Source organism: Acromyrmex echinatior, chromosome 4, assembly GCF_024713525.1.
Source record: "Acromyrmex echinatior isolate Ae372 chromosome 4, ASM2471352v2, whole genome shotgun sequence".
Lineage (NCBI taxonomy): Eukaryota > Metazoa > Arthropoda > Insecta > Hymenoptera > Formicidae > Acromyrmex > Acromyrmex echinatior.
The window spans coordinates 7,707,467-7,728,626 of record NC_141855.1 but is presented as its reverse complement, the minus strand read 5'-3'; the positions used below and the strand labels follow the sequence as shown (position 1 = coordinate 7,728,626).

The window sequence follows — 21,160 nt, the reverse complement described above, 5'->3', positions numbered from 1 at the left end:
CCATCGCCGATGAATGAAGCTCGCGGGAATTTGCGAGTCATTGTCATTAAAAGAAATCGCAGACAGTCGCCGCCGCTACCGCTATACCGGAAGCGACGAGGCCACCGACATGCTGTTGCAAGACCAATGTCGGCCGCGAAATTCTTTCTTGGCTCTCGTCAGATCTGGGAACAAGTCTGCTGACGTCCGAGGGAGATCTTCCGATCGCAAATCTGCGGGTCGTTAAAAAAAACTTTGCGAAAATTTGATTCTACAATTCTGCAAATAGATTCGATAAATGTGACATCTATTCACAACAAATAATTATTTTTCAAATTCTCTAATATGATTTTAAAATAAATGAATTTAAAATAACATAATGTATACGTATTCTGCAACATTGCTATTTTTGTAATTTGAGGAATTGCATCTATTTTTATAAGATAAAATAAGATATACTTATTTTTATAGTTTTGTTGCGTGATGTCCACATCGTGAAGTGAAATAATCTTGTTTGTATCGAGAAGATTTTAAAATTTTAACAGTTTTCTTCTCTAATTTTTTTATACATGTTCATCCTGTAAAAGTTAGATGGCAAAACATTTTGGCTTTTATATCGTGTTATGCTATACATTATATCGTGTTTCAGTGAACATTGCTATTGATACCGTTATTGAATCGTAAAAGCGCATCGTGAAAACATCTATACAATTATTTACGGTAAAACGCGTATTTAAAAAAAAATAACCGGAAGTCATTGTACCAGTGTACCATAACTCTTTCTATGTAAAATCAAAACTAAATTATAGAATATAAATTCTATCCGACAGGCTTTCCCTACATAAATCTCCGCCTTCACATAAACCGTATGCTGTAAGATTTTTATTTTTTTTTTTTTTCAACATTTAAAACTTCAAACTTTCTCTTAAAAATTATAATAATAAGTATAATGTGAAACATATATAATATATAATATAAAATAGAACATGAATAATTGTAATAATAAGTATAAAAAAAAAAATTTTACAATATACATAGTGAGAAACACATTACACACATCACAATTATTCACATAATTATTCTTTTCTAATTATGTGTTTTAATCAAAAAATTTTATATAAAAAAGAAAACACGAGTGAGAATTATGTCAATAATAATATAACAAATTCAGATTTAAAATTAAAGTGTTTAAACATAGATTTAGTTAGTATATGACAAATGCAAGTAGCAGATCATAATTTTTCATATTAATAATTTTTAATAATTTATACATAAATAAAAGTGGTTTATATAGATATTTAAAAAAATATTTTCTTTTATTTAATTATGAACTTGTCCTATTTTATTTTAATGCCGTTTTATACGCATTTCTAAAACCTCGTATTGACATGAGCCAATTGCACGTTTTCTACTCATAGATCAATGGGAGATGTGCTTGCTAATCACCAGATCAGTTGATTGTTAAAGCCTGCGATTGTCGCAGTGTTTTCTGAATCAATGAGTTTCACAGATCGTCCGCTGGACGCTTATCACGCACGAATAAATAAGCAAGTGATTAAAACAAAACTGTGATTATGCTACATAAATCTCGATCTGCCACCTACATATGTCTCCCACGCTTCCGTTTCATCAAATCGTTATAAAATAACGATTTGATGAAACAGCAAAGTAGAATTATACTTAATATAATTCATAATGTCAAATTGTACAATATTCAATTTGAATTATTTTTAATTATTTCTATAAGCCACTACTCCTATTCAATATATCATTAATTTAATCAAAATAATGAAGTCATATAATTTAAATCACTTTTTACTGTAATGTTTTATTCAAAAAATAATTATCAAAGATTATAATTTTTCCTTGTTAGATTTATTTTATAATTTGCCTTTACTTTTTAAACTATGTTATAAATTTAAAAATTAAAAAAGCATCTGATTTACAACTTGACTTTCGAGAATTTATTACGGAATTATTCTGCTCTTATTTGGTATTAAGAAGATATTAACTGACAACTACTCTCTCTTATATAAATAACAAAGTTTATCGTGAGTTCAACAAAAATATAAGAATGCAGATTTAATTGCGATTTATATCCAAGAAGTTGAAAGAAATCACATTTAATGGATGTCCATTTAAGTAGATAAGCGTGACCGCGGCTGACAGGTATAATGGATGAAAATTCGTTGGAATTCACATGCAAGGTCTTGCATGAAATCCCGCTCCGAATTTATTATCACCGTTAATGCAAACAGGACGCTTTGCCATGCCGGAAGTCATCGTCGCGCGTCATGTATTATTACACTAATACCCGAAGGACCGATGTATTCGGTATAATCGTCCTTTCAATCCGGAAGAGCTTCTTTTAGTCCGAATAAACTTCCGGTACAAAGTTAACTTCCTGGCACGTTGCGATTATAAAATTTACCGGAACTGCTCTACTATTTATAAAGTATCATATATCCAAACTAAATAAGTATATATATATATATATATATGTAATTTAATAGAATGATTGATAACATTTTAGTTTACATAAAAAAAATATTTTAAACAAGACAAGATTTTTCTTATAGATTTTTAGCATTGCGGAATCTAAAAGGATTTTTTTATTTACTTATATAAAAATTATAAATTTTTACTGATTTTTTCAAAATTCTTACATTTAAATTGGTAAAAAAAAAAATAAAAATACAATTCTCTATTGTAGTAAAAAGTTGTTAATGTTGTTATTGTTATTGTTAAAAATTTCACAAGTATACAAAAATTTTTTCAGATTTTTATATAGTCTGAAACAATAAAAAAATCTGCTATGGACCTCAAAGAGGTCCCAGGTTGTAAACTGTGGCCGAAAATTTTATATGACAAGTAAAAGATTAAAATTATACAAGCAGGATCAAAAAGAATGTTTGAGAAAAAGAGAAAAAATTAAATCTTGATTTTAAACGGCATTTTATCATAGATGTGTGAATAATTCTTAAACAAATGTACATGACTTTATTCTTCGAGAACAGTTATGCGTCACTATTGACTATCGTCCATATAAAAGCACACCTTTTACTATTCATAAGAGTCGCTACCGTAAAGTCGGCGAGTACCAGCCTTGTTAGATATTCATTGCGTCACTTTATCTGTAATCGATGACGAACATCGCAAGTCGTTGAACGCAGCCGGTGAATTCATCGCGACGAAAAGAGAGAAAAAAAGAAGTTTCTTCCTCGACGACTTGAAAAATGTGTTTATTGGCGACGTTGTGCCGTTTGGCGCTTATCCGTTCCGCCATTTGAATTTTTCTAATGTGACAGAAAACGTATTTTTGTCGATGAAAATCGGTCGCGGGATCGACAAGAATGTTGTTTGCCTTCAGTGCACAATGAACATGCTGCGACTGATAAAAATTATTCCTGGTACCTTTGCCTTATACTTTTACATATTCGAGTAGATTTTTTTTGCAAAAAATACAGAACAAAAAATACATTAAAAGTAATACAGTATTATAAAATAATAAAGTTATATTTTATAATAATTTTTAAGTTATTTCCTGACATATTTTGATCGAGGGCTATTATTTTATGTAACTTGACAGTTTTTGATCAATCTCGTAAAAACTTATACACAAGTTTCGTAAGATAAAAAACCCATAAGTAATCAATAACTCCGAAAGAGAAGTTTTAATAATTATTTATATAATTTAAAAAACTTATTTTTATTAATGAATGTAAGAATAAAATAGTTAAAAATACATGTATACGATCGCATCGAATATGATTTATTAGAGTAAAACTGAGTGGGAGTTGGAAGATGAGAATGCAATTTGACTGTTTCTGCATGACGTCCAATTGATAAACATGCTTCTACAAATAATTGAAGCTACATCAAGGCCAAGTTAATATCATCCAGCAGGATGTTTATCCATATAACAATTTCCGATACGATATACTTGTATTCCAAATTTATTGCATCGCATATATTCCGATTTATATTAACCGCTGTGTCATATGTAATTAATTTTTGCAATACGTATTTTACAATTTCTAATCGTACCATGAATTTTTCTACTATTTAAAAATTCCTCTTCTACATATGATATTTGTAAAATGATATTAAACTTAATATAATATTCAATTATTTGGTGCCACTCTGTAATATTTTATATATATTTTGTATATTTCATTGTATCTATGCTACGTAAAGATTATGTAATATCTCATAAAATGAAACATATAATAATTTTTTTAAAATTAAAATACCAGATGTTAAGGAATATAACAAGCAAATGTATATATCTTTATTAATAAAAAAAAAAACATATCAAAATAACATAGCAAAGTAAAAGAAGCCTCAAGTATGCCATACTAAAAGTGACATCAAAAGTTAATATTGTATTAATAAGAAAATAAATATTATAAGAAATTATATACTTGTCATAATGATTATGTTATTATAAAGTTATATCTTATTAAATTGTTAAGTTGTTAATATCGAACTTTCTTCTATGCAATGATTAACTCAAAACGTGCATAAAACGATTAAATATAAAAGTACGAAGCGAGCAAAGAATTACCAGGATGAAAAACAAAATCGCATGCAACACGCGCGAGCAATGCATCTTCGCGCGTTGCTATTTGATCGAAGGGGTTCTTGCCCCGGTGTAAGATCAAGATTGCAGAGAAAAGGAAGATCACGTCTCGTCCGACATGCGGAGCACGTAAGAAAACCGAAACGAAAGAGCGCGACTCTCCCGCAGACTCCAGCTGGACCGCTTCTATTATAAACGCGTACGTCGCAATCCATTCTGCTTGATCTCGTCTTCCAATTGAATCAATCACTCGGCTAAAAAAAGCGAGTTAACGAGATTTGTATTCGATCGAATAACAATGCTTATTTTTTGTAGCAAATTTTTTATAGCAATCATTTTCTTGTTTTTTATCAATAGTTTTTGTTATTATATCACGAGAGAGAGAGAGAGAGAGAGAGAGAGAGAGAGAGAGAGAGAGAGAGCATAAAATACAACATTCGTAGTTTATTACGTATAATAATTTACAAATGCTGCATTGTTGATAAATAAATTTAACACATTTATGTGTTAAATACATACATGTGTTTTAAAAAATTCATGCAAATTTTTGTGTTAATTTAATAAAAGATAAATATAATAGAAAAAAATACAAATATTATAAAAAAAATTAAACTTTTATAAACTTTTATAAAAAAATATAACTTTTGATATAATTTGCAAATAAATCGTAGAAGCATACTTCTTTAAAATTTCAGTAAAACTCACATTTATAATATATATTAAATTAATACATAAGTACAATTTTATTATTCTTTCTGGAATTTATATTTAAAAATTATTTTTGTTATTTCTTCATTTACTTATAAATTTTGTTTGAACATTAAAAAATGTTCAATATCAATTTAATACAAAATATTTAAATTACATTATATAAGTTATATTACTATTTGAGTATATGTTAAAAATTAACATAAAATTAATAAATACTAAATTAATAAATTTTAACACAAATACAACATAATTTTTACTGATACTCCGTTAAATAATTCATAGATTCGTTTCCTTTTTCGCTATCTATATATTTCTTAATTTATTTTTACGATGAAAGAAACGTATATTCATGAAACATATGTTTTATAGGAATAAGGCAAAATTTTAGTTATTATTGGTGATGGCTCGATACCAGTCCCAAGAAAGAAAAACGTCAAATAAAAGGAAGCAGCCGCATTCCATTTCGCAGGACGTTATTTGCACATGAAGGGGCAACTCGTCCCAGTACAAATAACCGATAAACATTCGCGATGCTTTGTCATCGCAGCGCAATGCACCGCGTCGTGAGGTTTATTTGCGAAACGATAAGCACCCGCGTCAAAAGTGCATTCTCGTCGTATTTCGACGGTTTTTGCGCCGGACTCGCGACTTTACGTCGCCAGAGAAATGAAGATATTACTGATATAATATTAATAATTTCGAGCTATAAACAATAAAAATTTTGAATTGAGAGTTCGAAATCTAAATATATAAACTCTAACTAGTTAACATTTTTTTTAAGCAATTTAATATTTTATACTTAAAAAAAAAAGGTTATTTCTATCTATTAATTTAAAAAGATATCAATATAAACTTTTATGTTATAAAAATGGAATAATAATCTAAATTCTATTTCCAAAAAGAAAGATTGTTTAATACAATTTGATATTTAATAAAAAGAATTGCTATTTTTATAACTTAGATTTTTGGACGCACTCTCAAAGAAAACTCTATGAGATCTATTGCTAATATTGCGTTTCAAATTTAATTATCACGGCCAGGATACTACTGTGTAAAGTTTTCTTACTATTGTAAAGTATGTAGTATCTCAAACTGTAGTATCTCGGACGTTAGATAATTAAATTTGGAACGCAATACTGGATTCAAACCTTTACAGAAAAGCAGAAAGCAGAAGAACAGCAGCCAATCAAAATTTGCGCTGGTAATAAGCAGTACAGAAACCAGCAACGAGTTTTGATTGGCTGTCACTTTTTTGTTTTCTACTTTTCTCAATATTTGAACCCACCCTTAGATGCAAAATCGTGTAAATTACTTTTTTGTAAATTTCATGAATAATTTTCTGTAGGAAACAATGGAATTCCTTTCATAGAAACAGAGACAAAGTTTCAATCTCGAATAATCGAAAATTATTGATAAAAATTTCTACTCTTCTGGGATATATTAAATTATTTAAAATATTTAAAATTTAAATTATTTAAATTAATAGCGATGCATGTTGTAAAAAAAATGATAGAAGATTATGCACTTTTTATTTTATATACGGTTTAATGATTTGAAAAATTTTAAATATTAAATAATATATTTTTTATAAATTGAAATATTTTATTTGATAAGTAATATGTATTACGTAACATAAAGACACACGACACACAATTGTCATTATTTATAAAATGTCATAACTTTAAAATAGAGTATCTGAAAACAAGAAAATATAGAGTAGATGCGACACAGAGAATACGCCTGCAATTTCTTGCAATTTAAATTATTCATTTGTCACAACAAGTTTTTGTGTTTTAAAACGACGCGTAAGCTTTATTATCTAAATAGGTTTTCATACTAAAATATCTGTTAAAGTATCAGAAGACTCTTATGCCGGAGGCAGGCTAATAGACTCTCGTAACTGCTAACCGCCTGTATGTCAAATGATCCGCCAACGTAATACTTCCTTTATTCCATGGAGAACGCAAAGGAATCCAGCTCACCGGGAGAGTTTCAAAATTTTTCTCTCAGAGAAATGTTTCTAAATATAGAAAGACGCATATTAACCTTTTACAAGAACATCTCGACCGCTGAGGTCCGTACTTCGATTTTACTTCGGGTTAAACTGCAATTCGCATGTCAGACAGATTTGCGTCAATCACTTTTAATTGTCGCGAACATCTGCTCACGCGAACCGTCTTTCGTGTTATATGACAGAATACGATAAAGCAAAATGCAATATTTTTATAATTTAGAGCAATTTCAAGATAACATATAAGTATATAAAAATAAATAAAATATTTATAATTTACATATATAAATGTAGAGATTGTTTATAAAGAGTATAATAATTGTAATAATAATTGTAAATGTAGATTAAAAACGTAATTTAAAATATATATATTTCTGATAACATTATGTATTTTTTACTCAATTAAATAAGAATGATCCAAATAAGATAACAAATATTCTGGAAATATGAAATAAAAATTAAGAGATCATCTATAAATTCAAACGCAGTAGCCCAATAATTAACCCAATAATAGTGTATTTCTGACTTTTTGCTTAATTAAGCGAGCACGATTTAAGTCGATCTAATGGTACAGTGTCCCGGTGATCATTCGCCGCTTTCAAATAAATTAATTCGTGATCTAAGCCTAAACGATCGCGTAAGCTGCGCGGTCCCCTCATTTGCATATCGATCGAGAGTTGCTCCATAAGTCACTGCAAATCGTTCGTTATAAATCGCCGCACAAAACTGGCCGGCGGCCGAAGGATACCTGTCTGCTCCTGTAATCCTCTTTCTGCAGCATGCTGTTGCATTGAAAAGCCGGCGAAACTTATTTTCTCCCATGCCATTTTCGATGGGTTGGATTGCGTCATTAATTAATCGTTATTAACGTGCAAGATACGACGTGATATTTTTGCTACGGTGAGTAACTGTGTTTCATTCCTAAGAAAATTATAGAAGGAAAGAGAGAGAGAAAGAGAGAGAGAGAGAGAGAGAGAGAGAATGCGATATTTATACCTTACTTGCCGGCGGCACGATGACGCGTGCCAGGACATTTCTCGTGATGCGTTCGCCAATTTTGCACGGCGGAAGTAACGCAGATGAAACACTTATTTAAGAGTAATTGCATTTAAGTAATTCCCGCGGAGTAGCTTTGAGAAAACATGTTATGGAATGAGTGATCTTGAACATGTTTTAAACGATAATGTTCTTTTTCACATCTCGTTATAATGTAAAATTGCACATCATAAGTAAAACACGATAATTTAACGGAGTGTATCACTCTGCGTTAACTATACAAGAAAGAAAATTATAGATTACTGTGATAGAAATGGCATGAACAAGCAGTCTATCATAAATCATCTAATATAATGACAAATCATCGTCATCAAACTCGATAATGATGACTTCATTATCATGCAAACAAGACATCTTGCAATTGAGAGTTTCAATTCATCAAATGTTTGTCAGATAACAATTTTATGATGGAATGTTGGCACTTCGAACAATTTCTTCTTTTCTCTCGGAAACATGCCAAAGAGGATAAAGATTACTGGCATTGATCGAGATCGCGATGATGATGCAACGAAAAAGATGGCATCTGTTATTATTTTCAAAATGCAGTGTATTGCTAAAAAAATTATATTATTTTTATTAAAATGAAATGATGCAAATTTTTAAAACAATATTTTAAAAATATTTAAAAATATATTTATTAACTAAAAAGTATTAAAAAAATGTATTTTTTACGGGATATATGAACAAAAAATATAATAAAATTTATGATAAAAAATTTTTGATTTGGCAATGAATAATTTATAAATTATTTAAAAATTGAAAATAAATGTAATACACACAAATACTGTTCTATCACGTGTGCGAACAAATTTGAGTGAACCTCAGGCAAGCTTAAGATTTGAGCTATAGTTTATGAGAAGTAACTGAAACCACTGTTACGTTTATCTCGCCATGATATTAAATATTCTTATCGGTCTTATAACTAAACAAACAACCCGTGAATCAGTTCAGAATCGACACACCAGGTATACATACCCTCCAAGAATAAATTCACTATCATCAGTGAGTCCCATCGTCCTATCTCTCTTTTATTTTTTCAAATGTCTAATCTCTTTTCATTCACATAGGTGCTTTGTTATTTATCATATTGTACATCGGTCCTAAACTTTCGGTGCCGTATAAAACTCGATTATCATATATTAAAATTTTGCTTGAAGATTCTTTTGAGTATCTAGATTCTTCTGCTAATTTTAAAATTGCATCCGGCGATTATATTTTATAATTATTTTCACAAATTATACTGTATCGTTCAAACTTTTTTTATTATTCTCTTAACTTTTTTGTCTTCAGTATTTTCACCCCAAGACAATGCGGAAGTATGTATGTATCTTCTGAGAAATTTTTAAAATATTTTATATGCCTGTCCTAAAGATGATGTGTTTAAAGTTCTCCTTAACAATCCTTTTAAAAGTGTCCTCGAGATTCTTCTTGAAACTCTCTCAGGATTTCCTGCTTCAAACCTTCTTTGACGCTCTTCAAAACGTTCCGTTCGTGGTTTTCCTCGGAGTTCTCTTCAAGGCCGTTGCACGAATTACAAGACAGACGTTCGCGCACGAGCACAGCGGATGCCAAAAAGTTTCACCGGGAATCGAAGTGACCACGAGAGAAGCAAGAGGTGAAGGCGAAGCAGGGAGGCAAAAGATTGGTAATGCACGGACGAGGAACACGATGCCACCTTAGTGAAAGCCACCGCGAAGAAGAAGAAGCTTCCTTGCCGCACCGAGTGCCGCTCCCGCCAAGCGGAAGATTATCTAAATAGACTCTGTGGGCCAAAGAGGGAAAGAGCAGAAAAGGAGACAAGACGGCGGCTTAGGAGGAGAAGAGGACCCACAACGAGTCGGTATTTATATGTCGTGCCTTTGGAGAGCCAGTGACCAGGAACATCCCTCTTCGTGTCCGCGAATAAAACGCACCGGATGCCATTGATTTTCTTCGACCATCGATTGGAATTCACGGGGCGCGCCGCAACAGGAATTAACAGCCTCATCGGCAAGAAGATCTGAGAGACAGAAAGAAGTAAAGAAAGAGAGAAAGAGAAACACGGGTTAATCAGCTGCGCCGGCAAAACCGAGGACCTTTACTCTTTGAATACATCGTTGTGCATTTCTTGGGTGGTAGAGATTACTGCGAGATCTAATCTGAGTTTTCGTCTTTGGATTTATTTCATCGTTTATAACAACGTAGTTGTAACTTTCAATAAGTAATTATGCACGGGTGTATCTTTAATATTATGTATGATAAACTTTTATTGCATTTTCCATCAACAATGGTACCATTAAGAAATTTATCTCTTATTTTATCAGAGACTTTATGAATATCGTTTGTTTTTATAACCTTTTTAACAATCAAGTTTTAATATACAATAATTGTGATTAACAACCGTTTTTAGAATATTTTGTTAAAATAAAATTTGAATGCGATTGAAGTAAAATATTAACTTAAAGCTTATAAAAATACTTAGATTTTCATAACTGTTTTGAAATAAAAAAATTTTAATGTTTCAATATTGTTTCATATAAAATTTAAACTAATTTTTATTTTATATTTAATTACAGAATCTTTTATATATATATATATATATATATATATATATTACATAGAATAACTATTAAACTTTCTAGTTAATTTAAAATTTAAAGTAATTTATTTTGACATTTAGTTGCCGGTATTAATAATAAAAGTTTGTTGTATAATTGCTGTAATAAAACATAAGATTTACGATTGTTTCTGATTAGAAAGACGAGAAGATTGCAATGAAGGAAATCTGAGTTGTACACGTTTGCAGCTGTTTTAATACAAGTGTGGATATCAGGTGTTGAACCTGATTACTGCGTTTATGCGCGAAATACCTTAGACACTTACGTAACTACGGATACAATAAACTTAGTAAAAAAATAAAACTTGCGCCATTTGTATAATCAACTGTAAGAAGTGAACTAGGCAATGGAATTTCTTCTTGTTTGCTCTCTCGTTTCTTGAAACGATTCACACTTCACACTTCATAGCATTATAGACTTTGATAATTAATAAAAAAAGAGCAAATGTTCACTAAATATTTGCTCTTTTTTAAGTACTAAAAATTTCCGCAAAAATTCCGTATTTCTGAATTAAGTTGGTATTCTATGTATACAGCGATTGTGTATGTGTATGTATGTGTATGTGTGAAATTAAATATAATTAAATACTCAAAATATATCATTAATTTATATGGAATCTTATTAAGAACAATTGAAGCAAATGAAAATACGAAAAAAATATCGATGCGGAAATAGTAATAACCTTTAGTAAGTGTAATTAGTTGATAATAAATAAAAATTCGTTCCTGGAATCAGAGGAAGAGAAAAAAAAATATCATAGATCGCGGATATGAAGACAATGGGAGAGGGTTGCATCGGCATTTATGAATATAACATTCGCTCGTCTCGTAACGTTGTTTGAGCGGAAAACATCGCGATTTTTTGTCGATCGGTGAAAGTTCACCGGTGATCCCAGGCAATCCCGGAAGCCGCGCTGCTCCACTCGTCGCAACGTGGAAAGAATCGGTATTGTTGTGCATCGCACGCGCTCGAGCTCGGACGAACGCGTGCAGTCGCCTCTGGTTCAAGCCGTTTCAGCAAGGGCCGTTGAACCGAAACGACCAACCGGAACGACGTCCGATACTTTTTCCTTCTTCAATAACGGGCGATCCGCCGCGCGCGGATACTAATCGAGCGAAAATCAAGGACGCACCGGCGAACGTCGCGTCGCGCCCCGTCGCGCTCGATTTCAGGGCCAAGAAAGCGCGCATTGCAGTGCAAAAGCAAGGGACTCGTCGACAGGAAGAATTTTTACTGATTGTTTGTAGTAATAAATTTTAATAATTACCAATTTTCACTTAATTTCAACATTGTTTAATGATTATTTTTTCGCTCACTTCACACTTCGAATTATTTTTAGTCTAAACGTATAAATAGCTATAAAGCAAAAACTTAAAGAATATTTTATCTTTGAAACCCGTGTTTGAAAATTTCATGCTAAATGTATTCTAGAAAAGAAAAGATTCTAAAATTTGTTTAAGATAAAAGTTGCATTTAATATGAATATAAGATCAGAATTATACCCATTTACATTTGATTTTTACATTAAATTTGATTTTGAAAAATATATATAAGAAAAAATTCAGATCATATATATTAACATAATATGTATATCAATGTAAAAATTTTATTTTACGAAGAAAAATGAATAATCTTATAAATTTAATAAAAATATTCTGGCTATTTTTGCTGAATTTATGACAAACTTTACTTACCTCAAAGTAAAAAATATCGAATAAAAGAAATGTAAAGTAAAAAGAGAGAATACATTACATTTATAAATCCATTCAAGATTATTACTTTAGTAAAGTAAGTTATATTATTTTCAAGCACGGACAATTCTCAAAATTTACTTTATAAAATGTAAAAAGTAAATGTACTTTAGAATATGACAATTGCTTATTTATTTGAAAAGTAAAGTAAATTTTACATAAGTGAGCGTCTATCCTTCTACATGCCATTTTCATAAAATTTACTAGAATTCTACTAGTGCATATTACTTTACATTTCTCTCCATGTTGATGAATTCTTTGATTTTTACATTTTAATTCTACTGGTATCTCAGAATTTATAAAAATCTACATTTTATTAGAATAGTCAAATACAAAGATCACATCATCCTTTAAACCTCTCACGTTTCATCCTAAGGGTCTCGGCTATTTTCCGAATTCTCAGAGTCTAACTCATGTAACATCCATAAAATTATAGGATTATCATATTCCGTGATCTTTGAACTGTATCTCGTGTCCGACATTCACACATTCCGGCAATACAACGCAAGGTTTTACTAGTTGTACACTGAAAGGAAAGATTGGCTGAATATGTCATAACATATTTAATTGGTTGCAAGAACCAATTTTGGTTAGCCTATCGAAATCCTATACTCATTGCGGATAGGCTAACGCAACCAAAAATTGGTTGCTGCAACCAATTAAAAAATGTTATGCGGCTATATTTTACCATCTAATTTGGTGCAACAGCCAATTTTTTCTTTTGGTGTAGATTAACAATAGACTTACTTCTGCAGACGATCAAAAATACTTTCGCCAATGCTCTGTGCACGATTCCACCTGAGAAAATCAGCAATCGTTGAGTGACAGCGTGCACATCCATGATCAGAAATCCACCGATGAAATGTATCGCCAGCAACCGAGCACTTGGAGACTCGCGGATTTTCGTTGATGCTCCGGCGTTCACTGCGTGCACGCGCACTCACCGCGACGTTTGCGTTGGTCGCTCAGGAAAATCAGTGATCTCGATCCCGATCACGAAGGAGAGATCCAGTCAAATCACCGCGTCGATCTTACTCAACTGCGCAACACTGGCACAACGTATATCCGTGGCACACATCAACACAACGCAACCGTTCTACAAATCTAGATACTTCATTTCTTCCCGATTCCGTCTTTGGACCCCCAAGGAGAACGAGAAAGTTAAAATAATGTCACATTGACCGAATCATGACAAAAAAATAATACAAATTCGGTTAATATGACGTTAAATTAACATTATTTTAACTTTCTTGCTCGCCTTGGACCGCTTCTTTCCGGTTTAACATCTGATCGCGCTGCCACGAGTCCAACACCTACCGAGAAAGAATCGGTGAATTACGTTCGCGATAAATGCGATAATTTTTTTACTTCATGGATGCAATTTAATAAAATGTTATAATAATAAAATATGCAGAGCAACCCAATCTGAACTGTATTGGAAGTTTGATTTGCGAGGACTTTGCGTGTGCCTCCAAGTCAGAAAGAAACGATGCTCCGCGTGAATTACGAACTGCGACTATGATTCATATATCGGAGTAATCTCTTTTCGTTCTGCGATACTGAGAACGGTTTCGTACGATACAAATCGCAGATACTTTCCCACTTCACTTCATTCCCGTCGATAGACTCTCATACGTCTTTCTCTTGCAATCATCTAAAAGAGGAATCGTTTAACACGCAAAGTCAGTGAACTGAAAAATTTTCAATCGATCAGCATTTGTCTCACTCGTTTATTACCTGCTTTCAATGTGTAAAAAATTTAATTTTAAGAAATTTCTCCACTTAAAAATTTAACATAATAGTCAACTTTCAACAAAGAAGAGAAAAATCGACATACGTAAAATTTACAACAAAATTCGAGTCCTAATTAGTGCAATAACACTCTGATTTTCGTGCAATTTATCGAAAACACTCGCTGTCTGTATTTGAATCCACATATCCATAAAACTCACAGGTTTCACAGATTCCCACGTCCTTCTCTCCTCGGAAGAAGATGAGGGCCGCGCACAAAAGGCACACTCTCGAAATCGATTCCGGTCTCGATCAGCGTGGATCGGTCCCGGTGGCAGACTCGCGACGCGCGCGCGAGGACGCGTCGCAGGCGATCGCGGGCGATCTACGGGATCGTGGATGTTGGGACCGCTCGGCGCGACTCTCGAGCGTGTGTGCGTAATCGCAGCGATATAAGACGGCCGCGATGCGGTTTCACGGATGCAGGGAGAAGGGGGTTACATCAGAGAATACACGAAGAGTCCACGCTCGGCTTGGTTCGGTTGGTTGTTCACGATGACGACGACGACAACGACGACGACGACGATGACACGACGCGCGAGAACGCGCCGCGCCGAGGCACCGCTTCGACTCTGCTTCGATTCGCAAGTGCCGACGACGGGACCGACGAATGGCTGTCCAGATCTAGCTGGGTACCACGACGAAGCTGGCCCGACTCGACGCGAGAGACCATGGCGTGTATGCACGAGGCAAGGCGGATCCGACAGCACAAACCGGCACGAAGGAACGGCTTCGACGGCGCGGAGCGTGAGCGAGAGGGGCCCGACGGGGCCTAATCTGACCGGAGGGACTCCTATGCTTCCTTCGTGCTAACTCTCTCTTGGCGAAAGGTGGCCGCCGAACTGCGGCCGAGATTTTCCTTGCCGACCATGCCTTTAACATTAACAATAATAGTTTTACAATAATATTAATTTATATACCGATTTTATTTTTATTCTATTTACATTTATTTTTTTATGTTTATTGTTCTGAATTTTTAACTATGGTTTTATTTATTTTAGTTATTTTTTTGGTATTCAATTATTTTTTTATTGATATTATTGCGGCTGAAAAAGATCAAATAGAATAAAAACTTGTTTCGCTATTTGTATCAATTTTAGATTTTAATGGATTAAAATAGGGGATATTAATTTAACATTTTTGCTGTCGTTGCATTCATACTTAACTTTAGTTATACTTAATAACAGTTTTGTTATATTAAAGAACTTTCCATAATTTGTACAGGTAGCTTCGCATATAGATATCATTTGTATCAAGTTACCTGCTCCACTCTGTTTAAGTGTAATTGGTATAAATACATTTATTAAGCCTATTAAATTTTAATAACATAGAAAGTCGTGACTTTCTTTCTTTATATCTTTCCTTTTAATAATTTATTTTGCGGTAATTTCTTTTAGATTTTATTTTAAAGTCTTGCTATTACCAAGAAATATATTACGACCGTACATCTATAGATTTCTTAGTTGAGGTTCTTATTTCGCTTGGGCGGGAGAGATCTCGGATTCAAACATCGCATCGCGTGGCTGCTCCCGCGCCACGCTGGCTAAATATTTCGCGGAATATATTAAGATATTAGTCACGTAACTCGGTGGACCTCCACCACTATTAGCTTTCGAAGCAAAGTGATTTCCACGCGATCTTGGAGCACGTGATCGGTATCCAGAACATGTGATATTTCAGTCTTGATACTAACACCTACACTTTTATTCAATAATAACCGTTGATTCACTAAGATAATTATAGACTTTCCAGTATCTATTAAGTCTCATTTTTCAACCATTTTTTTACTCGAAACATATATTATAAAAAAACAAATATAAAGAATCGATTACAAAAAATTAAAATAGAAATTTATTATAATAATATAAACAAAATAAATTATAACAAATTAATAATGCTATAATATCTTTCAATATCGGTTACCTTGAAAACTTTGCAATATTTTGCATATATTATATTTATCTCAAAAAAAGCTAACTTTAAGAAATAAATTTAGCTCTTGTAAACAAGATTGTAGTCTCCAGATATGAATCTTATTCTCTTATCAATTCTCCGACTCATTGTCAGACCGCGTATCTGGCGTCATATACAGTCGTTGGCTGAACGTGCGAAGAGTCGTGTTTCCATTCGCAGATAATTCACAAGAGAGTTTGCGTACAAGAATATTTTTGGAAGTAAAAGAATCCTTTTTCTTCGCATATTATCTTACATACAAATTAACATTTGTGTTAACATATCTTTAATACATTTGATTCCTTTTATGATTTTAAATCGAAACTATTCAATATAATTTGTTGTTAAATTATTGGAGTTAACACGAACGTAGTATATCTCAATCTCTCTGTTCTCTCTCTCTCTCTCTCTCTCTCTCTCTTCTTTCTTTCTCTCTCTTTTTGATGCTGATACTTCGTTCAACTTGAGTGACTCTAGGACTCCGAGTACGTCAAGTTCACTTGAGCAGTTACGAGCGCCGAAGAAGAATTACATCAAATTGGTAATCAAACAAGTAGCACATTCCTGCGTCAGATAATATAATTCGTCGCCAAAATACTTTCCGTTCCATAAACTCAGCTGATTGCAAAATTAAACAACCAAGACGATCCACGCGATAAGTTTTATCACAAAGATAATAATTTTCAAGTCTGAACGCACTTAACGATATAAACCTGTTGCAACATTTAAATTCAACCTGCAATAACTGCATTTATATGCCGATTTTATTCGCAATTTTAAATTAATCATCTATCTTTTAAAATTTTATTTAGTAAAATACTGTATGTCTCTTAATGTTCTTTCGTATATTCTTGCATCGTTTATGCTAGACGCGATTTTATTGTTTAATCGTTTAATACAAAATGATCTGAAGGAACACCAGTCAAAAGCTGCTAATAGTCTTTGATAAACAAGTCAGATAAACAATCGCACAGACTATATGCACATGCACGCATACATCGAAGTCTACATTCATCGGCAGAAGCGGCGCGACGGGATGGCTGCTGCGTTTACTGATTATTCCGATTTGCTCAATTTGACCGGGGCATGAGAAGAGCCACGTGCTGGGTGTTGGTTGAAGATTTTGCGGCGTTGCCAGTTTACAGTTGTCTTCATTCTAACCATTGACACCGTTGAAGTACATCTCGACAAGATGGCAACGTTGACAGTGCCGCACGAGCGGCATGGTAGTCCGAGTCCGACGCCTAAATCGAGAGGCAGTTACAGTGGTCCACCGGATGCTAAAGAAGCTGTCGCGAGAGCACCGATAAGATAGCGGGCAATCGCAGAAAATGGTACAGAAGAATGGAGAACGGAGGAATCTGTATCTAGCGCACATAACACATGCACATGTATTTATAGCTTCTCGACTAGCAGGCGTCGGGAGATGACTACGGAACGCGGTTCTTGTTCCGTGTTTGGACGTCGATGATATTCCGATGGCGGGGTTAATGGGAAGTTTGAAATTACTTGTCTATCAGTGGACGAGTATTGATGAATGGCGCGCCCGGTTTCATTTAAAAGAACTTACTTGAGAGGGCAATGGTCTACTTAGAACTCCAGATGTCTGAAGTAGAATGGGCTTTGGAACCCAATAAATAACACATTTGAAATTCTAAAAACTGTTTTCTATGTTTATTATCTGGAAATGGTTGCATGGTATTAATAATAACAGTTTAATGATTCAATGATAATTTCGTCATTATTACTATCCGATACGATCAGCTTCTCAATTTCGTGTTATTCGTTCCGTCGCATCGTTTCCGACTGGATATACCTTTGCACCTTATACTATTGCTAATCCCAATGACGTTAATCCTGCTTGTCGATGATCTACGGCGTCTTAGAGCACCGCTATCTCGACGACTGTCTGGATCCATTACGCTGTTCGTTGTTGCGCCGAATGACTGTGAGGATTTATAGACGCATGTAGGCACTGTCCTCCCCGGAGTGAATGGATTTTATCATTTCATAGAGCCCCGTGAAATTCCTCATAGCCGGTCGACAATGATGGCCAATCAACAAACCATTCTGATCTCTGCGTATGTCGATTACAAAAGGAAACGTTCGAACATGTCTGTCCAGAATTTTTACTGATCTTCGTGACCCTTAATTCTTTTTCTTCACGTCACTATTCGCTTATTTTATTTCGATTAAGTTACATCGTCTTTCGTGAAAGCGTGAAACGTGTCTGATAAAATACACTTCCTACATCGTATGAACTCCATTTTTTCTCGATAAACAAATTAGCATCGATTGATCTCAATCTACCCGGTTTCTGTTTTCCTCTGCGGTACCAACGAATGGCGATTCGCTATGGAAACCGCGGTCAGGTAATACGAAACCGTTGCACTACATTTTCCGCGGGTTAATCACCGATGACGCAGACGACTCGATAATAAATGTGACAACACAACAGCAAGTTTATTATAAATGCTAAAATTCATTCAGGGAGGATAGTGTTAAGTATACATTTACAAATCCTCGTAGTAAAAAGAAATCAATTTTTTTTCCATCTATTCAATTTTTATAAATATTTATCCCAGATCTAGATAGAACACAAAATCATATTAAAATCAAAATGACATCAAATTAATCAGGGATTCTGATTTAGAGAACTCAGAAATAAGAGGACAATTTAGGATTTCTTTTTTAAATTGTAACTTCGATAAATTTTAGAAGCATATATATACATTTTATACATATTTAATAATAATTTTTTTTTTAATTTGTTAATATTTGTCAGAGTTATATGTTATATCGCACAAAATGTTTCGTGTGATCATAATTTGCCATTAATAATGTAGAACCTATCCAAATAATCTAAAACAAAAGAGAAATATATATTATCATTTGTTATTAGTACTTCTTCTGTGTGACTCTCGCTCTGGGTGAAAAATTACAAAATTTTTTAAAATAAATCTTGTTTGAAAAAAGATTGAATTTTTTTTTCGTAATTTTTTCAACACTTTTTTAAACAAAAAAGAGAAGATTTATTATTAACATTTTATTGCTTATAGGTTTACAATTAGAGAAAATTTAACAATTATTTCGAATTACTCATAAGATAAAACCGATCCATTTATTAGTTTTTGAGTTATAACGAACTTGAAAAATACGATTTCGAGAAAAACGTTTTTAAAGTTTTGAGTACTAATAAATGTTCAATTTTAGTATATATACTTACAGTTAATTTTTAGTTAATCTGCCATTCCATAAAACAGAACTTCTTTATTATATATGTATCTAAAAGATTCTGTTTCCTTTTGATGCTTTTTCTAACATAAATCAATTCGGGTGTTATGCGAATAAAAATTTTCTTACCTGAACGTATCGAACGGTCAGACGGCTACTAAATCGCTTTGTCAAATTTTCGAATTTTGAAATATCTTAGGAACATATTTCTTAGATGTTTTATTAAGAATATGAAAAAAATTTTGATCTTTTAAAAGTTTTAAATTAAAATTTCTTTTTTAAATCAGTTAATATTAAAGTTATCGTATTAAAGATTTATCACAAAATCATTGTCAAATCAAATGATGACTTTTCCTAAAATGACTTTTACTTGATATCATCTTTATTTTATTATTATTCTGTGTTCTATTTGGGGTTGGTCTTTTATTGGTAAAAGAAATTATTAAAATAAAACGCACAATATACGAATCATGGAAATTATTGCCTGTTCACTAGGATTGCAATTTTTAAAGTATGAATTACAAAGTAACGTCGCGCTACTCTTCAAATGCACGTCTTAATAAGAGATATAAGTGTATAGTTATTTCTATTTCTACTCAGACTGACCTTGCACTGAGATATTAATAGATAGTAAATCGCTGTATAAGTATTGATTGCGATAGCGTTGCTACATCGAGTTTGTCACATTTGTTTGATAGATAAATTGATAAATTTCAGTATTAATCGTTATCTAAGAATTTAATTGTGTTACATAAAGCAGGCATTGTATATCTTTTTATTCATCCTCAAATCTATAAAGGAAAATTAATTTTTACATAAATAGAGGCGTTAACTGTATTCTTAAATGTTTATTTAATAAATTTCCTAATTTTTTAAAACTTGTATAGATTTATATATGTAGATAATAATATTATATATAAATATAATATATATTAAATATAATATATATAAATATAATATATATAAATATGATATATAAATACGATCATATCAAGAAATAAGACTGTGACGTTGACACACGCTTTAAAACTGGCGCCACAAACACTATAGTACAACGATTTCTAGTTACGTTTCATTCATTAGTCGCACTGTGTCACTAACTGACAGATTGATTCAATTTATTATCATATCGATATGAACTTATATTAAATTGAAGAATTGATAAAAAAAAGATAAATGTGCTCACCATTTATAAAACATAAGATTGTTCAAATCGTTTTTATATACTTTACTAAAAAATATATAAAAACATAATATTCCTATTTTGATATATTGAGATTTTGTATAATAAAATAAATGTAGAATTTATAAAAAAAAGAGAAAAAAAGCAATAGATATGATTCCGCAGAGTAAAAACTCTTCTACTTCTATTTAAAAATTAATTACAAAATACAAAATATATTAACATTTTTAGTTTTTGTAAAATAATAAATGAAAATTTAGAATTTTATCAAGAAAAATATTCAAAAATATATTAATACTTTGCAAATCTTCT

General features: G+C 32.3%; 2 protein-coding genes across 6 annotated transcripts in view; one reads left to right on the top strand and one right to left on the bottom strand.

Moving 5' to 3' along the window:
• The window catches only part of LOC105152470 (rho guanine nucleotide exchange factor 17), a 59,922-nt gene extending 46,147 nt beyond the window's left edge, over positions 1-13,775 (bottom strand). Inside the window, exon 1 of one of the 3 annotated variants that reach the window (XM_011066800.2) lies at positions 13,435-13,775. The gene's annotated coding sequence lies outside the window, so the exon portion shown is untranslated. Of the gene's footprint in view, positions 1-9,314; positions 10,048-13,434 lie in introns of those variants that run through there. The other 2 variants (XM_011066799.2, XM_011066797.2) reach the window with 2 other exon arrangements.
• Positions 13,776-14,897: 1,122 nt separating this feature from the next.
• Positions 14,898-20,489, top strand: LOC105152469 (uncharacterized). Of its 3 annotated transcripts, XM_087405001.1 has the most exons (3): positions 14,898-16,652; positions 16,909-16,972; positions 17,453-20,489. In XM_087405001.1, exon 1 carries the CDS (start codon positions 14,899-14,901, stop codon positions 15,289-15,291), a length of 393 nt encoding a protein of 130 aa, XP_087261127.1. In that variant the 5' UTR covers position 14,898; the 3' UTR covers positions 15,292-16,652; positions 16,909-16,972; positions 17,453-20,489. The 3 variants fall into 3 exon arrangements, with proteins under 3 accessions (XP_087261127.1, XP_087261125.1, XP_087261126.1); XM_087404999.1 differs by having other exon boundaries at positions 16,909-20,489; XM_087405000.1 differs by having other exon boundaries at positions 14,898-16,972.
• Positions 20,490-21,160: the final 671 nt, after the last annotated feature.

What these genes read in the sequence shown, in the direction of transcription:
- LOC105152469 (XM_087405001.1), top strand. Translation starts at nt 14,899, where the DNA reads ATGCAGGGAGAAGGGGGTTACATCAGAGAATACACGAAGAGTCCACGC.